A 22,263-nucleotide genomic window follows, 5' to 3' on the forward strand; every position below is an offset into this window, starting at 1 on the left:
GGTCAGAAGCTCCTCCAAAAATGTGGGTGTGAAACCGTGTTACAGTGGAAAGCTCAAGGCCCCTTATAATTCCTGAGGAGGTCCTGGCTCAGAGTTGGACAGGCCAGGGTAGGAAACCTGCTGGGTGCTCGAGAGACTCTCTGCTGGCTTCCTTCTCTGCTGGCTTTTTCCTCAAGTAATGGCAGCATGCTGTTTGAATAGCATTCAGTATCTCATCCTTGATTAGGTAACATAAATAATGGATTTAAGGTCAAAGCATGCTGAGGTAAAAAGAGCAAACACGAAGTCAGACAAGTGCTGGGATGATCCTGCAGCAGGGACTCGCTGGGTGATGAAGGCCAGTGCGATTGCTTCTGTGCTTCACTCTCACACCACAGGCTGTTCTTGTCCTCTTTAGAGACATACGTAGGCACAGAAAGAGTGAATTTCACATCTTTTTAAACTGGTAAGCAGAGATTGTCATTCAGGGCAGCTGCTTAAAGTACCAGAGCTTCCCGTGTAGCATCAACTCTTATCATATGGTGTTGGCATAGATACTGTGCTGGCAAGCAGGGTCAGGGATGAATTTTCAGCACATCGTTGCTGCTGTGTGTGTGCATGTGTGTGCCCTGAAGCAAAGGCAGCTCTCTTACCCTCTCCCACTGGCTGCCCCCATCCCAGCTCGCCCATGCTGTTCAGGTAGCTGTATTGGTGTAACTTGCAACAATTGTTGGTAAAGTTAAGTTAATGACTGGATGACCAGGGTTGAAAAGAAGTTGTCAGCATTTCTTCAGATGCTGTCTGACAATGGGAGAACAGACTTATTTCCAGCTGGGTGGTGGAAGTGGGGCTCTGCTGTATGCTCCAGTGTGTCCAGCTTTGCTAGTATGTTATGCCTTCCAGTTTGGGTTCTTTGCATGCCAGGATAAAAATATCACCTACTATCCCAACCACATATTGAAATAGCTGAAAGGAACTCTTTATTTTTCCAAGCTAGATAACTTTTTGTTAGAAACCAGCGATACAGATGTTTTGAAGAAGTCATGCCACTCCTTTGAAAGCCCTATTGCTTTGATTCATCCAGGTGTGTTTCTAAATTTGGTGGCTGTATAGCCAGCCTTGGAGTTGGTCATGGTTGTAATTAATCTGGAAATCTGGATTTAAGTTAAAGGACTGGCTCCAGTGCACTCACAACTAGTGGTGAGCAGTGGGCCCAAACCATGCGAGGCTTTGTATTCCTGTGCACAGTGACACTGCAAATGCAGACTGTGCTTGAGGGCATTCGCTTCAATTTTGGGGTGAAGCAGCTTAAATCTGTTCCATGAGTTATATCTCAGGCATTCTTACTAAAAATGTTACACCTTTGAGCCTTGTCCTGTTGGATGTGTATCACTGGCAGGTTGGTGGTCTTGCTGTGAGTTCATTTCTGAAAGTTTTGGTTCTTTGACTTTGCAAACAAACTTGGGAGGATCTTGGTGTGGTTCCTGGCTCACTGTAGCCCCACTGAGCAATGCTTGGATGTAGCTGATCGCCATTTCAGGAACTGCTGGCCAACAACAGCTATACACCTACTTCTGCTGACCCATAAAAATTGATAGGGACAATCTAGGCCATGTGCTGGCTTTTGTTAAGTGTAATTTGATTTCTGTGGAACTTAAGAACAAGCGATAATGCTGTGCCTAGAATTGGAATTCATCTGACTGCTCTGCTGGAACTGCCATGTTTTGTGTTAGACATCACCTTTGTGAGTTTCAGGGGTGTGAAACCAAGCCCCAGCACATGCTCTTCTTGCCTGTACACAAAAATCAACAAAACAGATCAGACACTAAGTTTATGCTGCCTCTTTTAAAGTCAGAGTGAAGCAGTGACATTTTTGTTCTCCATTTCCATCTATTTTTCCCTGGGTTTGAGTTGTTTCTCTTTCATGTTCTGCTTTCCTGGAGCATGCTGCTTTGCCCTCTTGGGATTTCTGTTTGACTTTTGTATGGCTGTGTACAGTGCACTGATTTATTTACTTATCCATTCAGTCAGACATTCATTTATTTTCATTCTTGCTCCTACCAATATGCTCCTCCCTTTGCATTATCTTTGAGATGAGCTAGTTTGGTCCTAACACAGGGCCTAATCCAATTTCAGTTCTAGTGAGTGAAAATGTTCCTTTGAACATAGAGAAATCAGTAAACAGTTTTCACTGGAGAGCATGGCCTGGGCAAGCTGAATTCAGTAGCTGACCTTGAAATGGCTCAGTTTGAGGGTTTATGAGCAATAAATTGAGTTAGGGAAGTGTCAGAGGAAACTGCACAGAACAAAAAGCTGCTTGTGCTGTCCCCAGCATTGCAAGTGGCCTTTCTTGCTATCCCTGTGCTGTCTGCAGCAGCTGCTCTGGGGGTGAAGGCAGGGGTGTTACAATGCTTGGTCTTCTCCTGCTTGTGCTGGATCCTTGCAAGCAAAAACAGCAAACAGCGGATTCTGACCAGGTAATGGCTCTGCTTGGGTGTGTTAGTGCTACATGGGGAGGGAAATACAGCAAAAAACAACCTGAGCATAAGAGAGAAAATGTAACTATTTCAAAATTTCCGTGCCTATTAGTGGACTTCTCTTGGGATTTGAAAAAAGCTGCTTTAATTACATAGTACTGCATATCGCTGTGCAGTGTTGTTGTAGAATAGATTCTTTCACCCGGCGTGCAAGAGGCCAATCCACACACACAGAGTCGAGATACTTGACTCATTTACAGTTCTGCACAGAAAGAGGTGCTGGGTGGCAAGTCCACAAAGCCAGCACCTCGACTGCCAAAACTTTTCACCAGTTACACAGTTTAGCAAACAAAGGCATTAATGTTCATTGGCTACAAGTTACCTAGTTCTCTTATTAATTAGAATTCTGTCTTCTGTTGGTTAGTGATTCTCTTGCTTCTCATGCTAAGTCTTGCATGCTCAGTCTTTCTCTTCTTTTGGGTTGGTGATTTCTTGGGTCGGTGGCTGTGAGTTGGTGGTCAGGATCTGCCCCTGCTGGAATTACCTTTTACCCAGTCAGAACTGATTCAGCACAGTTGCCTGAGTTGGCTTTATTAGTTTTTTATTAATGGACATCCTTCTTCCCAAGCTTTGTTAACCTCCCAGTAGGCCTGAGATCACTGAAGCATGTCAAGCCCTAAACCTTAAGGCAATTCTACCAGCAAATACTTTGCCTTTCAAACACCTGGACATCACTTAGAGCTTGTTAGCTGCTATCTGTTTCACAGGTTAAATCTCCTTTCCTGTTGATTAGGCTTGAAAGTATACAAAGATCACACATCAAAGAACATCCTTAGGAAAATTTTTATGTATTCCACATTTTGCAACAAAACTATTGCATGTGATCTCAGTGTTCTGTAAGCATGGAACAGACACGATGGCAGCTGTGCCGGTGCCAAGGCACAATGGTGTGCACCCACTTTACTCCTGGTGCCTTCAAACTAAAGGTGCTGGGGATGTAATTACCCAGCAGTCCAACAGTACTTGGTTTAACCTAACCTTGACATTTTGTTATGTTTTTGTAAAAAAACCTGTTCTCTGTTGTAGATACAAAAATGCTGCTAGCGAGGATTTTCTTGCTATTTTCTAAGTCTGTGAGAGACTTTTCTCTCTCACAGAAGAGGTAGCAGGGAATGTAAACAACCAAGCCACCTGCAACCTTGAAAAGTCTTGTTTATGGTACAGTAGAAAATATTTTGACAATGGATCTTTTAGGATTTTAGCCAATCACCCCCAAGGGGTGGCTGGTCCTTTGTCCAATTAGACTATGAAGAAAAAAGTCTATAAAAGAGTTTGTAAAATAATTAAATAAATCCATCTTGCTGCACAATTCCTGCCTGCTGGATCTCTCTCCTCCTCCTCCCTATGGCTGTGGGACACGGTGATGTACCCTAGGGCCCAGGCCTGTGGTAATACTCTGTAGTCAGGTGTCAGCCACAGCAGCTGAAGAAACTGAAAAAGCTCTTACCTTTCCAACAGCAGTTTTGTGACGTGTCAGCAATCTGTTGTTAAAATAAACTGTGAGCCTTGGGAGGCCACCCAAGCCGTGGTTTAAGCTGGAGCGCAGTTTGCTCCCCTGGACACTGAGTGTGTCTGGAGGAGGAAATGATGCCACTCTGGTGAGGTCAAAGAGATACCAAGCTGTTTGTGAAAGCTTCTCACAGCCCACAAATAGCTTCTGGGAGGGTGTATCCTGTAGTCCTGATGAAACACTGGAAGTGTAGCATCGATGGGAACTGCTTTTGGGGAGGGGTGATAATAGCTTTATATTTTAAAATACTTTTTTTTTTTTTTTCTGTAGACCTAATCTTGAAAGTTGTGTGGGTTCTTTGTTACATGTAAAGAGCTGTGAAGGTCCCATTTATAATAATAGATCTTTTTTGTTCAATGCTTTGAATGTCATATTAAAACATTTACCTAGTAATATTAGTGGATTATGTGGGGTCCTGCCCAAATTGTCATCAGCAACACTTACAGAGTAGTAATGCCTGTACATGGAGCTGCCGCTGGTTATTTGCAGTCTGCTTCTACTGCAGCGATTTTATAGCATGTGCCATGCTATAACCCATAGATGGGTTAAGTAATGGATTACTGTTAATTTTTAGATAAATAAATGATCATATAAAGTGCTGCCAAGCTCCTGCTATGTCAGAAAATGTGTGTAATGACCACCATCATTATCTTTTGTTGAGCCAGAGAGCTCCAGTTGTGTTGTAAGGGATAGACAGATGTACCTAACTCTTAGGGTTTGCTTGTAGGACCTTTGGGAGTTTAATTCTCTCCATGTGTTCTAGTAACAAAGTAGTTTGTCTCTCTTTGTGAGACTCCTTGCCTAATCTCTATTGTATTAAAGAAAGCATTTTTGTTACTGAAATGTGCTCATTGAGCCAGCTGAATTAGAGGAAGTCACACAAATGTCCAATAGCACATGGTTGCACTGTTTCTGGATGGTCTATTTTTAATAGGATTTTAAAAAAGCAAGAAGTGGCAGTGAGGTTAAGCAGTGATGGTTTCTGCTGTGAGGGAAGGCAGTGTGCAGCTGGCAGGCCTGCTGTGGGTCTGTGCCTGGATTAGCCTCTGCAGCAGACCTGGCGGAGCTCGGGGTGGCCTCCAGGGACATTCACAGAATGGGTCAGGTTGGAGGAGACCACAGTGGGTCATCTGGGCCAACCTCCCTGCTTAAGTAGGGCCATCCCAGAGCACATGGCAAAGGGTTGTGTCCAGGTGGTTCTGAGTATCTGACGTGAGGGAGACTCCACAGCCTCTCTGGGCAGCCTGTTCCAGTGCTCAGTCACTGCCCAGTAAAGAGGTTCTTCCTCATATTAGTAGGATGGAACTTCCTGAGCATCAGTTTCTTCCTGTTGGCTCTTGTCCTGTTGCTCAGCACCACTGAGAAGAGCCTGGTCCATCCTCTTGGCACCCCCTCCTTTAGATATTTATACACATTAATATGTAACTACTTATTACATTAATACAGTAATTTATACACATTAATTGAATTCAGGTTTCATTCCTTGACAGCCCAAAGTATACACAAAGTAAATATTTAATTATTTGAAGTTTTGCTTGTATTGCTGGGGTATTTGACACCTGCATGTGTATATGAGCACATGTACAGATGTTGCTGGTTTGAAAGGCATCTTGGCTAGAGGGGAGATGATGGACCCAGTTTCACTTTGCCCTGTCAAGCAGCAAGAGCTCCTCTGATAAAAGGGAGTTTGGGATTTGTTTTATGCCTCTTGATTAAAGTCACCTTAGCTTTGTGTGCATGTGTGAAGTTAGGGATGAGCAGAGTCTGAACTCCTTTGCTTGGCTGGGTTTTCCTTCGCGTGCTGGAAGGTGCAGAGGTTATGTCTGATCTAATTTTGTGCTCACTGTAGTGGAGCAGTGTTTACTACTGCGTGTATCGTGCTTGACTCTGAGAGTGAGTATTTGAACAGTTGGGCCCGGGGCCAAGGAACAGCATTCGGGCAAGGCTATTGTTCCTGATGCTTCATTAGCAAGGCACTCGAATGAGTTGAAGCAGCAGAATGTACCTTCTGCTTGTCTTCTCTGCTGCTGAAATAGCAAGACAGAGCTTCCTATCTATCCTTAATAATAGGTGGTTGTTGTTGCAGGAAAATACGGTGTTATGGTCAAAAATAAACCCATGGTTCTTGGAAATTTGCTTCATGTCTGTGACACTGACTTTTTCATCAAACTGTGCCTTTCTGCTTGTTTCCATGGATCATAACCCCACTTAAGATATGCTACAACAGGGATGTTGTTTCTAAGAGTTTGGCTGGTTCAAATTGGTATCAGAACTTTTAAGAATGTGGAAACGCAGTAGGCATGAAATTAAACCTGTTATCTAAAAGTCACGGGAGACAGAAAAAATTCAGACTGTTTTGAATTCACTGACTCAATACAGAGCCAGTGGCTGTAACTTTCCCTTTTGCTGGCTTTACTCTGGAGCTGGATCCATGACGCAGAGTTGTATGATTGGGTTGCTAAGGCCTTGTTTACCAACACTAATGGCAAGGCTTTTGGTGACTCTGCTGGCAGAGAACAGTGCTACATGCCTGTGCCAGTGCCACCCTTTGCTTAGGTCTGCATCATTTCCTCCTTGTACTCCGTGTCCTTGGCTTTGCTTAACCCTGGGTTTGCTTAAGCCTGATTCTGCAAAGATTTATCTTTATCCTGTGTGAGTAATCACACATTGCTTAATTTTGTGCTTTCAAATCAAGCACATAACTATGAAAGATCAAGCCCTTTATTCTCTATTTCTTCTTATGGCAAGGAAATAACTTTGCTGTCCTATAGCTGTTAGGAATGATTCGTGTGGGAAAACAACTAATACATCCATCGTAGGGATGTCTTTTGTCAAGTTCTCTGAGGAAAGCTCTGTGTATGCAGCATTGCAATAAGTTAGGGCCTGTCTACTTAAACCCCAGTTTTAATGTTTAATAGCTAGAGTGTATTTTCAGCAGAAGCTTCCACTTTTAGGACCCTGCCATCTCATGGTGCCACTCATCTTTTAGCACAGTCCATGTTTTCAGTCTCCTCCAGGCAGCAGCCTGCTGTGAAACACCGTGTGAGATGTATAACCTGGACTGCCCAGCACTGCACAGACATGAAAACCACAGAGTTACCGAGCTGATGATCTTGGTGATGTTGGGGTCTTCCTGGTCTTGCAGGTCACTCTCTGTGCCTTTCCTGTCGCAGTACAGCTGCTTTGCTTGCTGCTTGCAGCTAGTTGCAGTATTTAGTAGTTTGTTTCTATGTATCAGTCTGTTTACACACAAATAAAATAGAAAGAAGAAATCAATGCTGTTAAAACAGTTTGTGTGGGTTCTGTGTGTTTTGATTTTCTGTTGGTTTTTTGTTTGTTTGTTTGTTTTTTAAAGAGGCAAAGTAGTTAATGTGGTTACATTAGAAAGTGCCTTCCTTGCTGAATTGTGGATGTTAAGCAGCTGGAAGGTAAGCACAGGAAACATTAGGCACTGCTAATGAAGTTTAAAGACTCCACTCCATTGAATGTCTGTGGATTGCAGATACTTTTAAAGACCCAACTTTTAATGTATCTGCAAATTTTAATGTAAATTTTAAGGTGCAAATGGATTACTTACAGAAGCAGAGATCTTGTGTTTTACACCTGTTCTCCTTAGTGGCATGGATTTAGTTTCTTTGGCCTGTTAGTCAGCGGCAAGAGCAAGATCTTTCCCTGAATAATAATGCTATGGAGGTACTCAAGGCTGGGGTAAAGCTTCTTAGAATGTTGAGGGAGAAGAAGGTACAAACATAACATCAAAAACCAAGTACGAGTGAGAAGTCACCATGATCACGAATAGTTTGAGGGAGCAATATGAGGATTAGACTGGAGGAGAATCAGTCAGGAATGCAGCTCTGTTTTTGTGTCTGTCAGTTCCGTGCTGTTTGGTGAAAGTTGTGGCTACTTTCTGAACATCTTGGAAGCTGTTGCATTTCTCTCACTGCTCATCAAGTCTCCATTTTTCCTTTTAACCCTGCTTCAGGTGTGGCTATAGGGTGAGGCTGTTAGGGTCATTCACATTGCCCCTGGCAATTAGCAGATGTAGCTTGTTGAGTTTATTTAGCTCTTAGGAGGCAGGAGGAGGGTTGAAAACAGACTCTTCCAGGCCACTTACATTGTGGTCTGATGAGATCCTTTGCTTTAAGATTAAATGTAAAGGCTAAAGCAGCATTGCTTTGAAGAGCTCTCATTCTGTGTTTGTAGCAGCTCACACAGGGTAAGTGTGGCATGTGATTTGTCATGTTGTTTTCCAGGGCTGGTGTATGGGTAGATATAAACTGTGTGTTTCTAGTTTGGCAGTCCTAAATATGGAAAAACAGGAATCTCTCATTTGAGTGATGTACCTACCCATGAATATGAAAAATCATAAAGTCTTGCTCCAGTTACCAGTGGTGTCCTTGAGTTCTTCCATTTGATTATCACAAGACAGGAGAATTTTACAACTAGTTTGTGATTTACAGGAGGACACTCTTGTGCTTTGTAGAGCCAGAGAAATAACCTAAAAATATTATGAGTCAGTCTAACAATGAGGGAATTCATTGCCCCAACATGGCTTGTCACACATTACTTTCTGCAGACTCCATGGGTTATTCATAAGTATCTTTAAAGCAGATGACCTCAGTTGTTTTGCTGGGGAAACCAGAGAGAGAGATTCCCAAGTTGCCTTATGAGATAGTATACACCAAAACAAGAGATATGGAAATATGTTCCATGGAGATTGAGCCTATTTTGCCTGGAAAGGAAATACCAGCTGCATCTGAAAGTGCTGAAAATCTCCGTTGCTGGAGATACGGGATGGAAATAGATGTTTTAGAGTATATGTATGTTAAAGTAAGTAGAATATGTTTAGTTGTTTTCTTGGTTTTAACATAGGCATGTAGTACTGTATAGCTAAGCATATAAGTGCTTATTAGTATTATAGTATTACAGTATAAGAGTTTATTGATAAGGATTTCAGTTGAGTTTGGACTTAGGATCTTGGAGATACATAAAGAAGACTTTTTGTCAGACATTAAATTCATTGTTTAGGAGATCATTGCACTTAGAAAAAATCTTGCATGAGGAGAGGCATTTGCAGAAGTTGTTAGAATTTCATGTCTTGGTCCACTTCTTCCTTGTGACAGCCGTACGTGTTGGAACTGTAAAGCTGATTGAAACTTTCTGCGAGCAATCAAAGAGAGAACACTTGCAGAGAAAAGGAGCGGGATAGTTTCTCTAAGTGTGGTATGCTTGAAAGCATGCTTCAAGTAACTTCCCTTGTCTGTGCAGCTCCGGGGTGCTTCCCATGAGCTGCCGTGGCAGTCGGGGGCAGCGGCTGCTGGGGCTCCGGGGCGCTCGCAGCCGGCGCGGCCCCGCTGCACCTCCGGTGCCCGTTCCGTGAGGGGCTGCCAGGCCAGGGGAAGTAATGCTGCTGCTCTTGCTGGGGAGTTTTTGAGAGCAGCTCTGTGGCTACTAACCCCAGTTCTGCTTTCACAGCTTCCCCCAGCTCTTGTGGAGGAAGGGCAGCTCTTGGGGAGGTCTAACTCTGCTTGCTGGTTTTGAGTTTGAGCTTGCCAGGTCACTCCGGTTTCCTTGTGTGAGGTCTTGCTGTAAATTACTATTAATTTCCCATGAAGGACTGGTGGAACTAAATATGGTTCATTAGATGTGCTTCACTGGTGTCAGTTTGCTGTTGCAGTAGAGCAGAAGGGTGTCTGTGCTGTGGACCGGTCCATGATGACAGCTACGGTCTGGGCTAGCTGACTAAAACTAGTTCTCCTTGAATAACTCAAGCTAAGTCAGCTCTGTTTTAATGATGCAACTGCATCTCAGCCTGAGGCTTCTGTGTTGGTCTAACAAAAAATACTCAGTTAATCTTTGATTTTTAAAACCTCCGTTTGGTGTTTTACTTTAAATGTGACTTTTTGGGGGCTAGGATTAAGTAAAAATAAGATGGTGCTTTTGGACTTGAGCTCAACTTTGCAGAAAGGCACTCCGAAAAGTACGGCCTTATCTACTCTCAAATATATTTACTTTAATTTTTAACTTTTAAATTAAACTTTCACAATGAAGTCAGCAATTGTCCAGATGTTTTACAGATAGCAGAAAATGAAGCCTTGTTTCACCTCTGTGAGCTAGGTGAGCAGTTACGGCTCCACTACTTCCTCAGTAGCTTCTTGTTCCAAGCTGCAGCGCTGTGGCACGGCACGGTGCAGCACATCTGTCTGATGAGTGCAGCCCTTTATTGTCCCACCCTGCGCAGTACAGGGTCCAGCAGGCGATGCCACGGCAGCGATGCAGGGGGCTGTGTGCTGAGGCAGAGGCTCTGAGGCCGAAGGCAGCGCTTCCTCCTGCTGTGTGCATGAGCCGGGAGCCCCAGCTGCAGGCAGCCCCTTCCATCCTGGGGTGAAACTGGGGCTGGCTCTGTGCTGTGAGGAGCGCTGCAGGGGTGCTGTCTCCTGTCTGCCAGGTCTCCAGAAACTTTGGGGAAAATAATTGTAGAAAGCTCCTGTAAGATTTTAAATCCATCTAAGAACTTGAGAAAGTGAAGTCAGTGTTTTGTTGTGTGACATCAGCATGAAAAATAGGGAAGAAGCACAAGGATCCGGACTGAATTTGGACCAGGAGTCTGGAAATTATGTCTATTTCTCCATTTAGTTATGCTGTCAAGTCTTTATTATGGCTTGCATCATCTTAAAACAAAATCCTGCAGCCACTTGTTTTATTTGCTCTTACAATGTTTGTGTTCTTGAATCTTAAATTTAGACACCCATGCATTTAATCACGACATGTTGAATTTTTTTTTTTTATGTTCTTAGGTGTAGGCTTTTTTAAAGTTTTTAAATTGGAGAAGCATTCACTGTAAGCACACAAACATGAAATCATGCATCCTTTCCTTAATGCTGTTTCTTTCAGTGCAACATGTCTCATTAGCTGAATATTCACGGTAACTGCAGTTGTTTCATTTGCCCTTAAATTTCTTGTGGCCACTCTTGTACAATTCTTGTAACATGTTTTTCAGGTTGAATGAATTGTGAGTTTTAAGGCAGACTTATAATTAACTTCTTTCTGAAATCACTAGCATATAATTCATTGCTGGCCTTCATTCTGGTGGTACAGATCGAAATGCAACAGAGTGTTTGCCTCTCTGTGTGGGTATGACCACAAAGGAAATTTTACATGAGTCAGAATATTCTTCTTGTCACTCAGTCTGCGATAGGCGTTACACTTCTGTTTGGTGTTTTTGCAGATCTTACTGTGATTACTCAGCTGTTTTGTGCCTCAAGCAGTGTCCAGAATATTGGTGGGTTTGATCTCGCTGCTACTGCCATCTCCTCTGAAGATTCTTCAGAGCCTCATTCATTCCTCTGACAGGTCTAGAAATGAAAACACTTTCAAACACAAAATTTTCTTCAGCATTGCTGTTTCTGTGAATGTGTATTTTTAAGCCCGGTTTATTTTAAATGAACTGAATTAAATGAGAATAGCATATTGCATGAAATAAGATAGCAGTGCTGCTGTTTCCCTGAGGGTTTGTGGTGGGTTATTACACTGCAGCTTTGCTGCTGACTGGTGGAGTATGAGGTGTCCTCTGGGGAGCTGGGGTGGGTGGGGAGCTTCAGGCCAGAGGTGCAGGAGCATCACTCCTTGTCATCCTTCCTTATGTCCCTGCCATCCACGTGGGCTCTTGGTAGTGGCAGGGACATAGGGAAGGATGTATCTGTGCTTCTCTTTTAACAGACTGGCTGGGCCACTTTGTGAAACGTCTCATTTTTCTGTAGTTGATCATACAGCCTTGATTAAGCCCTCTCAGCAGCATCACGTAGGCAAATCCAGGGTGTACCCAAGCAGTGTCCCATGTGACTTCCCATCGCTGCCCAGGGGTTTCAGCAGGGTGCTGCTGGCATCACATGCCCAGTAAGTCACAGAGTACACGATGTAGCCGTGGCCACTGGCTGAGGATGGCTGGCTGCTTGGGGAGGGTGGAGAAGAGCCTGTGAAAGGGGATCTGTGAAGTACAACAGGAGCTAACAAGAGCTGTTCCCACATGCAGCAGCTTAGGGGGGTGAATGGGCAGCATTTAAATAGCTGAAGTATTGTCTGGGTTAATAACAGCTGATTATAAACCACATCTGTCTCCCTCTGTACGACATTTTGAAGAGAAGGTCAAGTACAATCAACATAAAATGCAGAAAGCTGTGTTTTTAAAGGTGAAGAAAATGCACGACTTTTAAACATTTCACGTGTTTTAAGTCCTTAAAAATGTTTCTTAGGGAAATCGTATCAATTACGACCTTGGGATATAACTGTTCTTTGATAGATTTGATATTTTAAAGTAAAACTGCGGTTTTTGGCCTTGATGTCAGGCCCAAGGTGTAGATTTGCTGGGTGATAATTTTCTCTGAATTTCAGTGTATATAGATACCCTGTGTTTGGGATTGAGCTTTTTTTTGCATCCCTAACTTTCAGCTAAAGGTAAGTCAATGGATGTTTTTGCAGTGGCTGAAGATACAGATCTTGCTGCAGTGATTCTGTGTGGGATGCTGATAGTTTTTGATTGTACCTTGTACAATCAAGGCGTGTTTGGCAAATGACATACAAGTTGCTTTTGTTGTTTCTAGTCCCCAGGCCCTAAATACAAAGAATGCCTTGTAAAAATCCTTAAAAGAAGGAAAGAAAGGAGGGAGGAAAATAAAGCTTTTATATCCATACGATTCAAATGCAGTGGATGTTTATAGGGTAGCTGAAGTACTCAAGTACAACGGACTTTTTCTCATTGAGCTGTGATTGAAGGAGTTTCCTTGTGAGTGGTGAAAGATGCAGTGCCTTACCTGCAGAACTGTGAGCCAGATTTGCAGACCCAGTGTCAGTGGTATGCAAACTCACAGTGCTGGTAGCTTAGGGGATGGCTCAGACCCTGGGTCACTGCTGTCCCCTGGATGCTGTTTGGGAGCTCTGCTTGTGGCTGGTCACGGAATTCCCATCAGACAGGATAGCACAGGGCTTTTGATCTTCATGTGAGGTAAATTATGTGGGGTTGTTGCCCAGATAAAACATTAATACAAATTCTCACATTTCCCCTACTGTATATCATGATATAAATTTATTTTTAAATGAATTCTTTGTAAATAGCAGGCTTTAAACTCTGCAAGAGGTTTATAAATGGCTGTTGCTGGGCAACAAGAGAGAAAATATGCTCCATGCCCAAGGAGTGCTACTGCCTTTAAGACAACTATAATTTCTGTTTGGATTTTTTTTTTTCCAAAATTAATGATTCCATTTCCCTCTGGCTCTAAGAAGAATTAAGATGAGTTGGTCAGAGGTTTTGCAGCAGCCCGCTTGTCATGGAGATGCTCTACTTTCCAACCCTCCCTGGTTACTTGGCATTTTTATGGGAGAAAAGTCCTGTCTGACTTTTCAGAGTGCAGGCAGCAGCAGCACTCTGATCATAGGAGTGCAGTGTGTCCTTGGGACTGCCCATGGATCACAGGATGGGTGGCACAAATTTTAGTGGTCTCAGCAGTGGAAGAAGCGGGACCTCCTCGCGCCTGCTGTGTGAGGGATCGTGATCTCTTTGTGGGATTCCAGACTGGTCACGTTAGGACTTGTGTTTGCCTGTTACTCAGCTGGCTGTCGATCTGCTTATGTAGAGCTTTTAAAAACTGAACTTTGCTGTTTCAAGTATTTCTAGGCTCAGTATTACTATATTTGGTGGTGGCACTATGAACCAAGCATAGGGGAAAATGTAAAGCTGAAGAGAAATTATTCATCAAATTGTGTTTTCAAAGCAAGCCTGGCCAAGGAAATCCACAGCTCAGAAATCCTTTTGTAATAACTCTGCATTTTGCATAGATCAGTTCAACACCCCTGCAGTGTGAACTTTGATGACTTTGTGCTCTGTTTTGTTGTTACACCTTACTAGCAGAGACACTTTTCTTTTTCCAGCCTAACAGTGCAGCCTGCTCTCTCCAGGTGGCCATGTTCAGTCAGCAACAAGTTCACATTGAATAATTTTGGTGAAATTTGGCTTTGGCTTTCACCAGCTGTTGCTGTTCCACTGGCTCCTTCAGCTCATGCTGCCAGAATTGATGGTGTCTCTTTGATCCAGACATAAATGAGCTGCTTTATTCCTACCCGGACCCGAGGTCATTCTTGAAAGGGAGGGGGGCAATGTCTCGCATATTTTTTTCAGTTAACATGTGAAAGACTGTGGTTTTTGAGGCTGTCTGTAAATAAAAAAAGAGATGATCTCTGCTGAAGTGAAAATCATACAAGTTTACTTATATGGATAGGTTGTGCTGAGAAACTAGGGACAGCTTTCTCTGAGTTGAAATTTCCTTTTTCCTTCTAGGGTGTAGATCATTTAACAAACCCTTTCAGCTCTTACCCAAAGAGCTGGTGAGCTGGGAAGATAGCTGTATCTCCTTCTGCTGTGTTTGTGGTTGTGCAATGGAAGTAGAAAAGTATTTGCCTGCTGACAAGACTGCTGAGCCGCTTGCATTGCTAATTCCATTTTGTCAGCAATGTCAATTAGTACTTCAAGAGGTTAATATCTCAGAAGAGAGGCTTTGTGAGTCATATGGTCTCATTTGATAGATAATTATTATAGTCTGCTGATTTCTTCATGTGATCTAAGATGAAATCCTGAGGTATGACAGAATACTGTGATTTTCTATTATATTTTCTTATTTTGTAAAATTGTAGTAATGCAGCCAACCTTCTGACCCACCAGTAAGATGTGAAAACTTCTGTGTTTGTTGTTTTGCTGTGAACTCTTTTGGAGTTGCTTTGTAGATATCAATAAACTATTGCCCATCTTGTCCTTCCTTGAACAAGTGCTTCCAGGGGATTTTGGAGATGCTGGGTTTTTTATGTTGGTCTGCTGAGGCTGGAAGAGAGTCAGGAAACTGAGATCTGAAATAGTCCTGTCATTGTGCATTTAATTATTTAATTTTCTTCTGAATTCCAGGACATCTCATCTGTATCCCTTCTATTTTCATCCTGCCTTTCAAACTAGTCTAGGTTAAGCAGTGGTGCTGTGGATGCTGGGCTGCAGGTATCCTTTGTTGTAGGGTGGGAGGACGTGCTGTGTGTCCTCCCCGTGCCTCTCCCAGTCCCACATCTCCAGTGAGGAGAGGGAGTTGTCAGTGTTGAGCCAGAATCCTATCCACAGAGGAAGGAGTTACATGGACAGCAGAGCTCTTTATTTGAGCCAAATCAGTACTGAAATATAAAGTGCAAGTGACACTAGTGGTAAGCTTGGGCTGGCATGAAAGGTAGTAATATTTATCTAAAATTTAATTTCATGGCCTTTCCTTAAGTCAAAACTTGTATCTCCCCTATCAGAAGGTTTTGGTTTGGTTTTTTTTTTTTTTGGTGGGTCAGAATTTGCCTTGAACTACCACAAGGAGTAATGTGTTCATGGATCATAATCAGGACAATTAAAGTAAAGTTCATTCAATTCTTGCTGTAATTTATATTGCCATTTCAGTGCTAGAATTTTAGACACCATAGTAATTTTTAAACTAGAATTTCCTTGCCTTTTTATAAGGCCGATTTGTAAATCAGTGTCACTAGAAGTTTATCTTATTTTAGCCTTATTCTAATGTTGTCATAAACTCTATTTTATATACTAGTAAATAAAGAGGGATGAATAGCAGATACCAGTGTAAGGTATTTCCCAAGAGAGGCCCTTGGTCCTGTTTCCACCAGTGTTGGTGCTTTGTTTTCCTCTGTGGGGTTGGATCCCATTAAAGGCTAGGCAGCAATGGAATTTTAGTATCAACTGATTATATAAAAGACAGCATGAAAATCTGATTTTGCAAACCATTCTGCTAAGTTAATGAGGTGAGAATGTTGTGAAATGATTCAGTACTTATGATTAGGAACTTGTCTCTTTTTCCTCCCACCCATTCCTTTTACCAGGTGTTTTCTTTGGCAGGGATTTAAGGCTAGGCACTGATGCTGGAGATGAAAAGCTACAGCCTAGCACTCATAGGATGGCTTTAATATCTGTAGGGATATGTCATGGAAGGTTCAGCTGTCTGTAGTAGCTCAGTTTCTATGGTGATGTGCTTTCTGCTTTCTCTTTCCCTTCTCTAGACAGTAGAAAATGTACAGTTTTAGCTGGATAAATTAAAGATGCCTCTTTCATGCTGCCGTGGATCACATAGTTAGAAACTGCCACACAGCATTTGCTGCTTCAGGTTATCAGCATTTGTGTCTTTCAGGCTGCTGCCTTTCTTTGGTCAGGAAATTTTCTTTGTGTAGCCTAAAGGAAATCAGCCTGCTGGTCCTTTTTGCTAGACACCATTTAAATGCTTTCCTCTTTCACATTTACTTTGCTTTCTGTTAATTCCTTCGAAGGAATATCCTATCAGAAATACTGGGGATGGGGAACTTCTGTTGCATCTTGGCGATGGAACCTGGCTGAAGTGTGGTATGAATTCAGTCTGCAGCTGTGTCTGGAGCGTCTTTTGTTAAACTGAAAAAACTGCCCTGATTTCTGGCAGGGTTTTGTTTTTTGGGATTTCGGGTTTTTTTAAAATAAAAGAATTCTGAGAACAAGTGTATTGTGCTATGTTTGGATATATGTACCTTACGAATTACTGATTTTTTGATTTGAAATTATGATATGAAATTGTGATTTGAAATTACTATTATATGAAATAATGAGTTTATGAATTATGAAGTTTTACAGGGTCTCTTTTGTTTCAAACCAAGTGGAAAGAAAACACTGTTCCTTAGCATTCTACTTGACTTTAATATGGCACCTCTACTGTCAAGTCCTGTTTAATTATTTTGGACTTACTTCGTAGTTTCTGTGGGTTTGTGCTTGCATTGCACATGCACTTGTTAGCTCAGACAAGGTTTCTTGCCTTGTGAATTGGGGATGCAGAAGGGCTGAAAACAGCTAATCCACATGCCCAAACTGCCTTCTGCTGCTGGTTTCCTCTGTTGTTATATACAGTGCTCTGTGATTGGCAGGAGCACATACTGAAGAATTGTTTTGGGGATCTTTCATTTTTCAAATAATTTATCTCTTGGGGAGTGGGGATGAGGTTATACAAATAATAAAGTAATGCAGCACTTTTGCACTGAAAACACTAGCAAATATATATGGAACTAACAAAGCTCAAAGAAAAAAAGAAGCCACACAAGCAGAAACTGACTACAAAGAGCAAAGCTGCTTGTCTTTGTATAAAGTAGATTCTTAGGGCTGGCATTAATGCCCAGTGATGATGGAGAAAGGCCAGGTGTGGGAGCATGACATACTGTGTAGTGGGAATGATGAAAGTGAGTTTTTATTTATTTATTTCATGATCTTTCTCCTTTCACTCGGTACAGAGAATTGGTTTGTGTGTGTGGTGTAAGGTTTTCAGGAGCTTGGGAGCTCTTGGGGTGAAGGCAGTGCTTTAAAGGCTGCCCTGTGTTATGGGTAAAAGCCATTGATTTAGGCTGTTGTAAATTACTTATGTGCACTGTTCTTGAGGATCATCACGGGGATGGGAAGCAAATTGCTTCCTGAAGTTCAAAATTATTGCAGGCACTGAGCCTCCAGCTGGGCAGGTGCACTTCCCTGTCGTGGGCCAGGGGCTGGGGCTGTGCAGGTCCTGCTCCCTAAACTGCTGCTCTGTTTTATCGGGTCCTGTCTTGCAGCAGGAAAGCAATACGAAGTTTTTCATTAAGTCTTTCAGAAAATCCCTAGCAGAAACAAGCAGTTTGTAATTTTCCATAGTGGGAAAACTGCGTTTATAAGTGGGGAAAAAAGCTTCAGCATTCTTTGAGGCAGAAGCAGCTATACAAAAATAAGTTGTGTAAGATGTTAGGTGGTGAAGCTGTGTGTGACCAAATGCAGTTTTCTCTGCCATCAAATGCCATGCTTTGGCAAATACGTTATAGGATTGAGAATGTTTTGCAATGAGGTGTATGAGTGCACCTCCAGAGCCCAGAAGCTGTTTTGTTTGCAAAGGTGCTGGGTGTGGTGTGATCTCAGTGCTCTCTAGGCATTGCAAGAGCATTGGTTCAGGAGCTGTAACATGTTAAAAATGTCACAGCCTTTTCCTTGTTCTACTCAAGAGCTGTTTTCATATGTGTGTATTTGCATGTCCATGTGACTGTATATGTAACCAGATGGTTTCCATAAGTCTTTAATTGATACTTGAATGAGGTAACCATTGTATCTTCACTCATTTAAAAATATGAATATTCTTGCTGGTTTTGAAAACAAATCGTATGTTTGCACCGGGTTACTTTTATGAATAAAGTTTGTATGAAGATGGTCATTAATGGGAGTCTGGTTTGTTGTGGGGTTTTTTTCTGTTATCTGGAGGCCTTTTCAACCAAATCTTTTCCATTTTTTTCTTTTGGCATTCTGGATATAATCATTTCTAAACTAGCTCTCTGTAACTACAGAGGAAAAAGCTTTTAACACTTGATCAGGCAGTTTTGCCTAAATTAACACAGATGGGCCATAGTGTTCTCTTTGGGGGGAAAAAAAGGCAAAAATGGCTATAAAATGTGCTACAAATGCGTTTAGAACTTACTCAAAGAGTTATTTTTTTGGATAGCCAAATTTTTGATCTTTCTGAAAACACTTTTTTTTTTTTTTACTTTGTAGATTTTCAGCATTGAGCATGTATCTTGGAATATCTTTTACGTGGAAAATGCCTTTTTGTCTCTGCATAGGCAATAAAATTATGCTTGTGTAGCCATTTATCAATAGAACAAGTTATTCACCTCAGATGTACTAATTAACTTGCCTCTTGATAAGAGTTTATCTGTTAAACATGTATCTAAAATGGAAAAAAGAATCCTTTTAGTGTCATGTGTATTGATTTAACTATAGTGCAACAAAAGCTCACTGATCTCTTGCTGTTGTTGTACTGCAGTATGCCAGGGTTTGGATCCCTGATCCAGAGGAGGTCTGGAAGTCAGCAGAACTTCTTAAAGATTATAAACCTGGAGATAAAGTCCTCCAGCTTCGACTTGAAGAGGGCAAGGTAAGTCTGTATATTGTTTGTAAGCTGATAGTTCTTGTTCTCAACCAGAGACTGATGTATCTATTGCAGGAAGCTGTGCTGTCAAAATATAGCTGTATTTAGGTGTGTGCAATTGCTTTTGTCCACTCACTTTCTGCAGCATTTTTTGGTGTGATAAATTTTACTGCTTAGTTACAAAAATCAATTTTGCCTTTTTAAAATAAATTAAAAAGCAGTTGCTTTTATCCACTGCCTTTTATGTTCAGTTGCATCATCTTTTTCTACTTATGCCATTAAATGTATAGCCCTGGTTTGCTATTCCAGGGAGACAGGGTTGCTAGGAGAACAGTGTTGCAGAGAAAGAACTGTGACTTTTAAGTTGAACATAACCAGCAGAAAATTAATAAAGATAAAAAGGGCAAGGATTAAGGGCATTGCAAAAAAGGGTGCTGTGTACTGTGTTGAGAAATGATGACATGTCTGTGAAAAGCTCACATCCTTTTAGTTTAATTTTTCCATGGAAATAGCAGGTAAATTAAGTGATTTTAGATCTAGAGACAGATGCAATTAAAACATCTATATTAGAGATGAATTTATATCCAAGAAAGGTTCTAAGTAGCATTTTTTTCAGTTTTTGTGTTCTTCATGGTGTTCTCCCAACGTTCCCATGTTGTGTTACTGTGTATGAAGCTGGCTGTAGATTGGTGGGAATCTGCTTCCCCTGCCTGTTCCACTCAGGAGGAAAGCAATGGGGAAAAGCTGGTTAGGTTTGTGATGTAGCATGTTTTGGTTTATCCAGTAAAAAGATACGGCAGCAGAAGCATGGGGTTTGCTTAAGTAATAGTCTGAAAAGATGGTATCTCCATACAGTTGCCTGTTGTACATATAGAAAACCCCTCTGGGAAATTTTCAAGGACATTTTTGGAGAAAGAGCTGCTAACTCAAATCACTAGATAATTGAAATCTTGCATTGTGGTGTTTTTACCTTGAGCATGTTTCGCTGGGAAGAACAGTTGGAGGAACTGAATTAAGAAACCTAAACACCAGCTCTTTCGAGTGTCTCTGTTTGATTTTCAGGACCTAGAGTACAGCCTCGATCCGAAGACGAAGGAGCTCCCACCCCTGCGGAACCCTGACATCCTCGTTGGTGAAAATGACCTCACAGCACTCAGTTATCTCCACGAGCCTGCTGTCCTGCACAACCTCAAAGTTCGCTTTATAGACTCTAAACTCATCTATACCTACTGTGGCAAGTACTGTCTTTTCATACCATGATCTTTCCAGAGAACTGCCTGGACAGGAAGAGGAAAGTTGTCTGTTGATATGTCTGCCTTTAGCTTAAAATCATGTAGTGATAGGGCATGTTGGACTGTTTTTAGGGAAGTCCCTGTGTTTGTGGTCATTAAGTGCATCAAGTAGACTTGAGAGTAACAAGGTTCAGAGAAAATTGACTTCTCTATGTGTCAGCTCTAGCTCCCCAATTGACTGTGTTTATAAAATGTGTTCTCAGCAATTTTTGCTTCCCAGTGGGATTCCTGTCTGGTTGGTGTTCTGCTTAGGCTTGCTCAGATTGGTGTGGGTGGGAGGAGGCTCACATGCTGCAGATGCAGGAGCTGGCCTTCCTCTTTGGTGGATTTATTACAGGTGGAGGCAACCTATGATTGCTTACCTCTGCACTGAGCTCCTCCATCTCTTTTGAAGACATCAGTTTATTTTCTTTTTCATGTTTTCCAATCAGGGCAACTATAGAAGTGAATTTGTAACAGTTCATGAGCCAATGCTTGTCTTATCACAGTTAGAATAGATCCTGGTTTTAAAAATAACTTTTAACTTACAGCAGAGGTTACCCAAACTTGTAATTGTCTTTGGTATTTTCAGATGGCCAGAATGGAGGAAAGTTACTTTAATGATCACTTTATCATAGGTGCAAAATTGCAATTGGATGGTCTGTTTTAAAAATAAACATTGTGAGGTAGTTTAGGCTTAAAGTTTAGATTTGATTCTTCTGGGCTTTTTTTCTCTGTGTTTGTGTGTTTCTTTTAAATCTGTATTTAGTCAAAATACACTGCTAGCTTTTAGCATAACTTTCCAATCTGGCAGCAGTGTGTTAAACGTGTTGTGATGGGCAGACTGAGGCATTAACATCCTGCCACATTTTGCTCACTCTGGCTGCTCCTAACCTGCAGATGCTCGGCAGAGCACGTCAGTTCCCAGTCCTGCTGTCAGCAGTGACCAGACCACAGGGGACTGGATCAGACTTTGCCACCCCCTGCTTGCGGCCAGACTTCACTCCCATGGGACTGGGTGATGATTCATACCACATCTCATCCGGTCGTGCAGTCGGAGCACAGGATAATTTAGGTTGGAAGAGACCTCTGGAAGTCTTCAGTGAAGCTTCCTACTGAAAGCAAGTCTGACTAGATCAGGTTGCTCAAGGCTTGGACCAGCCAAAGTGTCTGAGTATTTGAGTATCTCCAGTGATGCCTCTCTGGGCAGCCCCTGCTGAAGGTGCGTGGTGTGGTCCCAGCACTGGGAAACCACCTCAGTTCTCCCAGTACAGATGTGATCTGTGTTTCTCTCCCAGGTGCCCCCATGGCGAAGCTCTTGTGTGAAAGGGCTTTTGTGCAACTGGAGCCTCATGGCCTGAGCTTGTAAGGGGCTTTCAGTCTCAGTTTCGTGGTCTCCTAACACCACCACACCCCTCCCGTTGCACAGCCTGCCCGGATTGTGTCCCGGCTGCTCGCAGACAGGCTCTGTGTTGAGCAGCATTTAAGAGGCTTTCAAAAGGAATGTGTTATCTGCTGGTTGTGTTTTGCTGTGTTTGGGAAAACATGAAAACCACATGTTTCAAGTATTCCCAGTGCAGCAGTAGCTGTGGTTTTGTCTGGTTGTATCATTTCTCATGGGGTTGGGAGGCCTTCAGCTCTCCATGGATGGGCCTGCCAAAGGGCCTGGGATGGTGGAGCTTGGTTGGGTGGTTTGCTTCCAAACAAGACCCAAGTGGTTCTGGGAGCTGCTTGTATGTTTGTCAGAAATGTGTGGATCCAGCAGTGTGGGGGTTCCTGGTGCTCAGAAAGAAGGAGGTGTTGGGGCTCAGCCCTGCTGAGGAGTGTGGTGTGCAGTGGAGTTACTCAGTTGGGATGTAGGCAGGTGTGTGCTGTGGTACAGGCTGAGGAAAATAGAGTTGGCATGTCAGCCTCTAAAAACCTGATCCTTTGGCCACAGACATCCACCTTTTCTCCATGAGTTCCCATCCTGACTGCAGGTTACTTCCCCT

The 22,263-nt window shown here is 42.4% G+C and overlaps 1 protein-coding gene across 16 annotated transcripts in view; it reads left to right on the forward strand.

Moving 5' to 3' along the window:
- The first annotated feature begins 8,622 nt into the window (after positions 1-8,622).
- MYO5A (myosin VA) overlaps positions 8,623-22,263 on the forward strand; it is an 88,360-nt gene continuing 74,719 nt past the window's right edge. For all 16 annotated transcript variants that reach the window (XM_042038978.1, XM_042038985.1, XM_042038987.1 and 13 more), the window contains exons 1-3: positions 8,623-8,856; positions 18,897-19,007; positions 20,064-20,235. In XM_042038978.1, coding sequence (XP_041894912.1) covers positions 8,638-8,856; positions 18,897-19,007; positions 20,064-20,235 — 502 coding nt within the window. In that variant the 5' untranslated portion in view covers positions 8,623-8,637. The remainder of the gene's footprint in view (positions 8,857-18,896; positions 19,008-20,063; positions 20,236-22,263) is intronic.

Source organism: Corvus kubaryi, unplaced genomic scaffold (genome assembly GCF_017639235.1).
Source record: "Corvus kubaryi isolate FWS band 111438036 unplaced genomic scaffold, C.kubaryi_AGA036_p1.0 37394, whole genome shotgun sequence".
NCBI classification, from domain to species: Eukaryota; Metazoa; Chordata; class Aves; order Passeriformes; family Corvidae; genus Corvus; species Corvus kubaryi.